Source organism: Colobus angolensis, unplaced genomic scaffold (assembly GCF_000951035.1).
Source record: "Colobus angolensis palliatus isolate OR3802 unplaced genomic scaffold, Cang.pa_1.0 Scaffold96, whole genome shotgun sequence".
In the NCBI taxonomy this organism is placed as follows: Eukaryota; Metazoa; Chordata; class Mammalia; order Primates; family Cercopithecidae; genus Colobus; species Colobus angolensis.
Window position 1 is genome coordinate 1,805,323 of NW_012123598.1, and position 10,963 is coordinate 1,816,285.

General features: G+C 42.6%; 1 protein-coding gene across 1 annotated transcript in view; it reads left to right on the top strand.

The window, feature by feature from the left end:
• Positions 1-10,963, top strand: part of NLRP11 (NLR family, pyrin domain containing 11) — a 59,412-nt gene that overhangs the window by 21,831 nt on the left and 26,618 nt on the right. The window contains exons 3-4 of the mRNA XM_011932572.1: positions 4,878-6,447; positions 7,192-7,353. Coding sequence (XP_011787962.1) covers positions 4,878-6,447; positions 7,192-7,353 — 1,732 coding nt within the window. The remainder of the gene's footprint in view (positions 1-4,877; positions 6,448-7,191; positions 7,354-10,963) is intronic.

Sequence of the window (10,963 nt, forward strand, 5' to 3'; positions counted from 1 at the left end):
GTATTTTTAGTAGAGACGGGGTTTCACCATATTAGCCAGGATGGTCTCCTTTTTTAAAACACTTGTCACCCATATTTATATACTCTATAATTGTAAGGATTTTTTTCTGTAACCCGAATTTGATCTTTCTGTCTATATTCTGTATTTTGAGGCCATACAATTTTCTTGGACCTTTTCCTTCCATACCTACATGCTTCTGGCTTTATTGAGATGTAACTGGCAAATAAAAATTACATACACTTGAGGTGTGCAACTTGATGTTTGGATATATACTGTAAAATAACGATCCATGGGGATTCTTGCTCACTCACCATCTCCCTGTGGTCAGGGCCTTCCTGGGCTGTGTGCCAGTCCTGGGCTGGTGGCTGTCCTGTCTCATTCTTCTCTTCTCCATGGGTTGTGTGGCTTCCTTGATGAATCTCATGTGTCCTAGATAATCCAGTTGAAGAGCTGGTGTTGCCACTCTATTCTCTCTCCGTGAGAGCAGTACACGCTACCAGCTTCTGGTCCACCATCTTCTCTAACCATGCCTCACTTTATATTTTAGATATTTTAAAAATTACACTTTAAGTACCTTGACATGGTGGTAAACTGGTTTTCCTTCCTTGAGTGTTTTCTTCCAGAATTAGTAACTTTTTACTTTTATGTTGCACGGTTATCCTGTCATTCACTTGTCTTTTCTTATCTAGCTCAAGCTTACCAAGGACAACTGGGTCCAAAATGTACAGCTTCTCCTGGTACAGTGTAAACAGTAGTCCCCCACCTTTTTGGCACCAGTTTCAAGGAAGACAATTTTTCCATGGACCAGAATGGGTGGGGTAGATGGTTTGGGGATAATTCAAATGTATTACATTTATCGTATACTTCTATTACATTGTAATACACAATGAAATAATTCTACATCTCACCATGATGTAGAATCACTGGGAGCCATGAGCTTATTTTCCTGCAACTAGACAGTCCCATGTTGGGGGGATGGGAGACAGTGACAGATCATCAGGCATTAGATTCTCATAAGGGGGGTGCAACCTAGATCCCTCCTGTGTGCAGTTCACAATCGGGCTCACTCTCCTGTGAGAATCTAATGCTCCCACTGATCTAATAGGAGGCAGAGCCCAGGTGGTAATGTGAGCAATAGGGAGCGGCTGTAAGTACAGAGGAGGGCTCAGTCACCCACCACTCACCATCGGCTGTGGGGCCCAGTTCCTAACAGGCCACAGACTGATATCGGTCTGGCGTAAAGTCTCCTGAACATGCTTCCTAGGCCACGTTGTAACCTCTTGTTACCCTTTACATTTTTACCACTATCTGCTGAGGGTGTCAATGGCAGGGGGAAGTGAACCAGAGTTTGAGAGACGTCTTTCCTAAAGACCATGGCTGTGTCCTCCATGGAGACCGTTTAAATGTCAATAGCAGGGCTGAGTCCACTCAGTGCATTTCTCAATTCCATGGACATTGCAATGCCCTTCCCCTCCTGCTCTGCCCAGTGCCCTGAGAAAATAGAAATTCTTCCTGCTTCTCTTGATGATCTTATTCTCAAGACTGTTGTGCTGTCACTTCCTCATGAGGTTCTTGTTCACCTGCTCTGTTTACTTCTCTTCAAATTGCAGATATTTAAGAGAATGTCAGACGTGGTTTCTTTTCTTCACTTTCTTCACCCAGTACCTCTTCTGGGATGGCTTCACATATCACAGTAGTAAATGCAAAAGGTCTTAGTACTTACATAGATTGCTCCCAGTGGAAAAACAACTCAAATGGAGCCTTGGATGTGGGACAGGGAATTGGTAGACACCTGATGGGCCTCGAAGTTGTCAATGGGGAAAGAAACTACAAGTCAGGTAATTAAAGGGTAGAGGAAACTACGGGTCAAGAAACTACTTCACCTATAGTTTCTTTCCTCTGCTTTTTAGAATTTTTTTTTCTCCTAGACTAGAGTATAGTGGTACAATCTTGACTCATTGCAACCTCCGCCTCCTGGGTTCAAGTGATTCTCCTGTCTCAGCCTCCTGAGTAGCTGGGATTACAGGTGCCTGCCACCATGCCGGGCTAATTTTTCTATTTTCAGTATAGACGGAGTTTCACCATGTTGGCCAGGCTGGTCTCGAACTCGTGACCTCAGGTGATCTGCGTGCCTTGGCCTCCCAAAGTGCTGGGATTACAGGTGTGAGCCACTGTGCCTGGCCATCCTCTACCATTTTAGTAAATTTTCAACATGCCTTTGACCTTCAGTGGACTTTATCAGGTGGGAACCTTAACAGGTGAAAAGTTTAGCAAGGTTGTTCTCTGAAATAACAGTAGAAAATCCACATTTATGAACTTGAAGATAAGGAGATTTTGGGAGAGAATAAAGATGCAGCCTGGTGGTGGTGGTTTTGTTCATCATAAAAAGTGACGAGGGAGGAATGGACTGAAGAATAAACTTAAGGTTTTGAACTAAGTTTGTAGAAAATACAAAGGTCCTTGACAGGCTTCTCTGACTACAAAGCATTCTCAGGAAAGAGCTTCAGGGTCATCGGGTAGTTCTATTTTTAATTTTTTGAGGAACCTCCACATCAGTTTTCAAAATGACTCCTCTGATTGACAGTGCCTCACACACCGTGCACAAGGCTTCCCTTTTCTCCACATCTTCTCTCACACTTACCTTTTGTCTTCTTGATAATATCCATGCTAACAGGTGTTTTCATCATGATTTTTATTTGCACTTTTGATTCGTGATGATGAACACCTTTTCATCCTCTCTCCTTTTGGGACTGTAATTACATGTATTTTATACTCATTCTTTGATATTGTATCACAGTTCCCTGATGATCTGATTGGTTTTGTGATTGTTTTTCCGCTGTGGTTGTCAGGTCAGCTCTATTGATCTGTGCTGGTGCCCCTCATCGTTTCTTCTGTGTGTGCCATCTGCCATTCAACCATTCCAGTGAATTCTTTGTTTTGCAGAGTGTATATTTTAAGTTACAGAGCATCCATCTGATTCTTATACTCTATATACATAATATATGGGGATATATATGTAATATATTATGAAACTTATAAAATTATTACCTCCTAATTCCAAAAGCTGGGTTATATGTACGTATGCTTCTATTCAGTTTTTATTTTACTTTTGACAAATAGTTATGCATAATTATAAGGGACAATGTGATGTTTAGATATGTTTCCATTGTGGAATGTTGACATGAAGCTAACAAATCTATTGTCTCACATACTTATTCTCTTGTGTGTGCATGTGTGTGTGCGTGTGTGTAACTGGAAAGCTTCTGAATGGCAAAGGAAACGAGTGAAGAGACCCTTGGACTAGGAGAATATATATTTGTAAACTATGTATGATACAAAACTAATATCAAAAATATATAAGGAACTCAATAACAAGAAAACAGATAACCCAATCAGTAAATTGTCCAAAAAAAAAAAAAAACACCTAAATAGACATCTTCCAAAGATTTTTTTCTTTATTATAAATCATGGTTTATAATCACAAACCATACTCACCATCATCATCATGGTTTTCTGCTTTGAATCTCAATTTTTTATTGTATACTGAACATCGTAAATAAAAAGAGTAAGGAGAAAGTCCTGTCTCTGCCAGGCTGTTGGGATGTGATGAATCGGAACTGGGCAGCCCTGGTAGTCTTGAGGGTGGGATCAGGTCCGTTTATCCATCAGGCTCATCTCCACGGCGGGGAGCTAGTGTGTCACATTCCAGTACATTCAGGTCCACCACACCAGCCCTGCTGCAGCTGTTAATCGCTGGCTTTTATTTATCCCATCAAAGTTCTTCCAGGCTGCCGGGGTCACTCTTCTGCCTGCCCTTACCCAGGGATAAAAACATTTCCAGGTATCTGTTCACTGAGGAAGAAGTCATCTTCTTCTAGGAATTCACTTATTTGGATCATTTCTGTATCATACCTCTATGATAGCTTTATACTTATGTCTTAACATTTTTGTTTTTGTAGTGGGAGTGTAATCTTGTGTGTTCTCAAGAAATAAGACTCCCTTTATGATACGTTTTAACTTTATTCCATATATCACTTCATTTATCTTAAGTAGTTCATTAAATGATCCAGATTTAAGTAATAATATGCATAAACAAGAAAATGGAAGGAAAGATGAACGTGTAACTCATGACTGACAGGCCAAGATGTACTAGGTAGATACTTTGAGCTGAAAACATACCAGGAAACAGTCCCTGAACTCGAGTTACTGCCTCGAAAGAAAAACTGGGTGTGAAACAAAACATTATAATTGAAGGCTACATAAAATGCTAGGGAACCCCCAAAAAGGAAAGAAATATGTTCTTGATGCCAACATAAGAGAGGGAAGCCCTTGCAGGATAAAGAGCAATGCTCAAACAGATCTGTCAACTCTATTGTATGGGTTAAATAGGTTTTATTCAACCCTTTTCCTTTAAAGCAACTTGGGCTAGGTGCAGTGGCTCATGCCTGTAATCCCAGCACATTGGGAGGCCGAGGCAGGTGGATCACCTGAGGCTAGGAGTTCGAGACCAGCCTGGCTAACATGGCGAAACCCTCTCTCTACTAAAAATACAAAAAATTAGCCAGGTGTGGTGGTGCGTGCCTGTAATCCTAGCTACCCGGGAGGCTGAGGCAGGAGAATCGCTTGAACTCAGGAGGTGGAGGCTGCAGTGAGCCCAGATCGTGCCACTGCACTCCAACCTGGGCAATAAGAGCAAAACTCCATCTCAAAAACAAATCAACATGATAGTAAATATCTTTGTACCTATATCTTTGTGATAGAGTAAGTAAAAAATTTCTACTACACTTTTCCTGTAAACATGAAAAGAAGCTAAAACTGTTCTTACATCTTGAACTTCTATCTTTGTTCTATTTTCTGCCCCATACTCGCTGGATTAGGTAATCAGGAGGCATGCAAGGCTCTCATGAGGAGAAAAGTCACCCTGCGATGGGAAAATCACACTTTTGGAGAATTTCATTATAAATTTTTTTGTAACGTTGCGTCAGATGTCTTCTACGTACTTCAATTAGCCTATGATTCTACCAGCTGTTATTCAGCCAACGATCTCAATGTGTTCCTGATAGGAGATAGAGCATCTGGAAAAACTATGACTATAAACCTGGCTGTGATGAAGTGGATCAGCGGCGAGATGTGGCAGAACATGATCTCGTACGTCGTTCACCTCACTTCTCACGAAATAAACCAGATGACCAACAGCAGTTTGGCTGAGCTGATCGCCAAGGACTGGCCTGATGGCCAGGCTCCCATTGCAGACATCCTGTCTGATCCCAAGAAACTCCTTTTCATCCTCGAGGACGTGGACAACCTAAGGTTCGAGTTAAATGTCAATGAACATGCTTTGTGTAGTAACAGCACCCAGAAAGTTCCAATTCCAATTCTCCTGGTCAGTTTGCTGAAGAGACAAATGGCTCCAGGTTGCTGGTTCCTCATCTCCTCAAGGCCCACGAGGGAGGAAAACATCAAAATGTTCTTGAAAACCACAGATTGCTATGTGACCTTGCAGTTCTCGAATGAGAAGAGGGAGCTATATTTTCACTCTTTCTTTAACGACCACCAGAGAGCGTCGACAGCCCTCATGCTTGTACATGACAATGAAATACTCACGAGTCTGTGCCGAGTCGCCAACCTCTGCTGGATCACATGTACTGTCCTGAATCGGCAGATGGACAAGGGGCATGACCCCCAACACTGCTGTGAAACACCCACTGATCTACATGCCCACTTTCTTGCTGATGCGTTGACATCAGAGGCTAGACTCACTGCCAATCAGTATCACCTAGGTCTCCTAAAACGTCTGTGTTTGCTGGCTGCAGGAGGACTGTTTCTGAGCACCCTCAATTTCAGTGGTGAAGACCTCAGATGTGTTGGGTTTACCGAGGCTGATGTCTCTGTGTTGCAGGCCGTGAATATTCTTTTGCCGAGCAGCACTCATAAAGACCGTTACAAGTTCATACACTTGAACGTCCAGGAGTTTTGTGCAGCCATTGCATTTCTGATGGCAGTACCCAACTGTCTGATCCCCTCAGGCAGCAGAGAGTACAAAGAGAAGAGAGAACAATACTGTGACTTTAATCGAGTGTTTACTTTCATTTTTGGTCTTCTAAATGAAAACAGGAGAAAGATTCTTGAGACAACCTTTGGCTGCCAGTTACCCATGGTAGAGAGCTTCAGGAGGTACTCGGTGGAATACATGAAACATTTGGGCCGAGACCAGGAAAAGTTGACGCACCATGGGTCTTTGTTTTACTGTCTCTTTGAGAATCAGGAAGAAGAATTTGTGAAGAAGGTTGTGAACCCTCTCAAGGAGGTTACAGTTTACCTTCAATCAAACAAGGATATGATGGTCTCATTATACTGTCTGGAGTACTGCTGTCACTTGAGGACATTTAAGTTGAGTGTTCAGCGCATCTTTGAATACAAAGAGCCACTTGTAAGGCCAACTGCTAGGTGAGTCTTTAAAAAATAAATCCTCTTTTCTGCCTTCCTAAGACCTGCCCAGAATTCTAGAGCTTGTTGACCAGAACAAGACAAACTCGGAGCCATGAAGAACTTCATTTCCAATTGAGCTTCCAATTAGACCCGTGACTTAAATCTCTCTGCTTCTGTTTAAACTCAAACTTTGAGTTAAGCCTCAGCACTGTTGACATTTTGGGTCAGCTGTTCTTTGTGGGGGTGGTCTATCTTGCACATTGTCAGTGGTTTAGCAGTATCTCTGGTCTCTCCTGTGGCCAGTAGGGTCCCTTTTTCCCCACTTGTGACAGCAAGAAAAATCTATATCACCAAATGTCTGCTGAGGGGCAGAATTGCCTCATTGCAAACCAGTGGTTTAACCTAATTTCTTCAGATCTGTTGTATAGATTAAACAGAAATAAACCTTGTGTTGTTACATTATAAGAATGTTCATGATAGCACAAAACATGCAACATTGATTTTTAATATTGAAGCTTTAAAATATTCTCGCATTTAAAGGCCCTGCACTCAGATGTATCTTACCTGAATATGGAATCACCAACCACTTTAGTGGATCTGAATGTTGTTTTTTCATGCTTGACCCTACTTTATTTCTTGCTGCCTGGTATTAAGTCTGGGTCAGACAACAGACACTCTAAAAAGATACTTTAATTTACGTGTTTTACAAATTGCTGGAGTTGAATCGATTCCGTTGGAAAACTCAATTTTTCTTCTATGTAGTCAAATGAAGAGCCTTGTCTACTGGAGAGAGATCTGCTCTCTTTTTTGTACAATGGACACCCTCTGGGAGCTGCATCTTTTTGACAGTGACCTTAATGATATTTCAGAAAGGATTCTGTCTAAAGCCCTGGAGCATTCTAGCTGTAAACTTCGTACACTCAAGTAAGTACTATATCAACTTCTGCCTTAGAGGTTCCCCCAGGAATAACGGTGATCTTTTTCTTTCTCTGGGAGAAGATAATATACAAAACACACTTTCAGGTCAGGCTCTTCGGGGCCTAGGCTCCTTCTGTACTTCTCAACCATCTTTAGTGTGTCTATGATAAAGATGACCTTGGGCCACAATGGCATCTGAGGTCCCAGTCATCATGGCTGCCTTCAAGGCAGGAAGCAACAGAAGGGAGAAGGAAAGGTTGATCTAGAAGCTTCAGGAGCTTCCTTGATGGAGCCTTTTCAAAACTCTTTCTTGTATCACTTCTGCTTGCATCTCATTGACCTGTTTACCTTGTCCTCACACAGCTTCATATAACTACAAAGGTGGACTGGGAAAGTAGTCTCTTGCCATCAGGAAGAAATAGTAACAACTGGATTTATCCTAAGGAAGAAAGTAAAAATGGGTCAGGGTAGGAGTCTAGCAGTTTCTTTCCTAGGGAATGCATTAGAATCAGGTGAAAAACAGCTGTACTTGCCTAAACAGTCATTGGGAAAATGAGTATTTATCTGAGTTTATAATAGCTCTATAGGAAATGTCACTAAATTATTCAGTACACATCAACATATATGATCTTAGGATTCCGGAAGCCCAGGAGTTAGCTTTATTTTCATTTGAGAAGAATGCATACTTTGGGGTGCTTGTCTAAGCACTAGGATATATCGATGGGGAAAAAAGACCAATTTCCTTGCTTGCTATCTGACGAGACAGAATATAGGCTGACATAATAAGTACATGCATTTTAAAGTATTTTAGGGTAACAATGTTATGGGGAAAAGAATGGCAAGGTCAGGGTGCATAAGTGAGTGTTCAGCGGTATGGGAGGGTACAAGCTGTAGAAATAAGTTCCATAGAGAAAGTGAGATTTGAGCAAGGGCTTGAATGAGGTGAAAGAATGAGCCAAATAAACTGTTGGTCATCCCCTGGGAGGGGTGGGGATCCATGAGGCTTTGTGTTCAGAGACCTATGTGGTTAGACCAGTGTGAGGCAGGAAAGGTATGACGGAAATGGCTCACAAGTATGTATGGTATGATCACGGTGTTGTAAATCAGTGTCGGGACTGGGTTTTCTGGAGTGAGGTGAGGAGTTTTGAGGGGTTTTGAGCAGAGATGCCATAATTTAGCTTGTATTTTAAGAAGCTCATTCTGGATACTATGTTTAAAAATGGCCAATCAGGGACCGTAGGACAGAATCTGAAAGCTCAGAGGAGGCTCCTTTTCTTGGTGTTTGCCGGGTGTGAATCAATGGTGCCTCCGAGGGTGTGAATAGTAGAGGTTGGTGAGGTGCCAACTCCGGGGCATATGTTGACAAAGGATAATTCCTTGATTAAATCTAGACGAGGAGATAGAAGAATGGCCCCAAGATCTTTGTTTTGGAAACTGCCACGTGAGAATTGCTGCTGAGATGGGAAACGATGGCAGGAGCAAGAATTTGAGGAAGGTCAGTCTAAAGTTGTCTGAGCTAAAGTTGCGATGTCTATTAGGTGTCCAAAGAGCAGTGTGGAATGTCTCTGAACTGAAGGTAAAATGTGGGTGTCATTCATATATACATGTGTATGACACACATGTATATTTAAAGCCAAGGACTGAGTTCACCAAGGATAGGAATGTTGTTCAGGAAGCAAAACGATCCCAAGACTGTTGCCCAGAGTTCTCCAACATGAAGTGGTTGGGGAGAAAAGCAGAAAATAGCGAAGGCCTTTGAGGGAGTCATTAGGCTAGAAGGAAAAGTCAATGGCGTGTGGTATCCTCGGATCCCAGTGAGGCACATTTACTAATGAAGGAAAGGTCAACTGTGTCAGATGGCGGTCCTTATTCAAGGAGACTGAAGACTGAGAATTGACCCATGACATTAGCAAGGTGGAAGTCATTGTTGGCCAACAACAGCTCTGGAAGGGTAGTGAGAGCTGGAAAGCCTACTTGAAAATGGAGAGGCGAACTGAAGAATTTTAGGCCGGGTACAGTGATTTAACCCTGTAATCCCAGCAGTTTGAGAGGCTGAGGCAGGTGGATCACTTGAGGTCGGGAGTTCTAGACCAGCCTGGTCAACACGGTGAAATCCCGTCTCTACTAAAAATACGAAAATTAGCCAGGTGTGGTGGCATGCTACTGTAATCCCAGCTACTTGGGAAGCTGAGGCAGGAGAATCACTTGAACCCGGGAGGTGGAGTTTCCAGTGAGCTGAGATTGCACCACTAAACTCCAGCCTGGGCAACAGAGTGAGACTCCAGTGTGTGTGTGTGTGTGTATGTGTGTGTGTGTGTGTTTAAAAACCTTAAACAGTTTTGTTGCAACACAGGACAAAGACATGGGAGAGAAGTTGTTGGTGTAAAATGGGGATCAAGAGAATCGCTGGGTAAAGGACTCTGGAAATACAGCAACATGGAAAACATCCAGGCTTCCACCAAGTAGCCACATAGGCTGGGAAGTAAATTAAAAGGGCTGCCCGTGTGTTCTACGTCTGGATTTACCATAGGATCCTCAGTCCTCAGTTATTCCTCCAAGGCTTGGCCAGCTTCCATATTTCCCTTCCTGTCTGTCTCTAATGTTGACTTGGAGATTCCTAACTGTTTTCTCTAGCTGGCCCTTAGAGACAATGACCAAAGCTGCTGCCCTGATGTCCTGCTTCAACTCCAAGGGAGTGACGAAAAACGTTCTTCCGGGGTGGGGAGTGAGGGCCAGTGGTGGTGGTGGGACTCTAGGACAACTTTTTTTTCCTCAATGAAACTGTGAATTGTTATTTGTTATTTTTTTGAGTCAGAGTCTTGCTCTGACTCTTCCAATGATTCTTCTGCCTCAGTCTCCCGAGTAGCTGGGATGACAGGTGCACGTCACCATGCCTGGCTAACTTTTGTATTTTTAATAGAAACGAGGTTTCACTGTGTTAGCCAGGATGGTCTCGATTTCTTGACCTTGTGATCCACCTGTCTCAGCCTCCCAAAGTACTGGGATTACAGGCATGAGCCACCACACCCAACCATGAATTATTTTTTAACTTCAGGTTCAGTGGTACATGTGCAAGTTTGTTTATACAGGTAAACTTGGGTCACAGGTTTGACATACATATGTTGTATATAGACTGTAAGACTGTATGCCCAGGGACTAAGCCTAGTACCTATTTTTTTTTCTGATCCTCTCCCTCTTCCCCTCAAGTAGACCCCAGTGTCTGTTGTTTACCTCTTCAGGTCCGTGAGTTCTCATCATTTAGCTCCCTCTTACAAGTGAGAACATGCAGTATTTGGTTTTCTGTTCCTGTGTTAGTTTGCTAAGGATAAGAGCCTCCAACTCCATCCATATTCCTGCCCCCCACCCTCCCCCGCAAAAAAAAAAAAAACACCAGAAACATGCCCTCATTCTTTTTGATGGCTGCATCGTATTCCATGGTATGTATGTATCACATCTATCCAATCTTGTTGATAGGCATTAGGTTGATTGCAGGTCTTTGCTATTGTGACTAGTGCTGCATTGAACATTCATGTGCATGTATCTTTTTGGTAGAATAATTTATATTCCTTTGAGTGTACACCCAGTAATGGGATTGCTGGGTCAAGTGGTAGGTCTG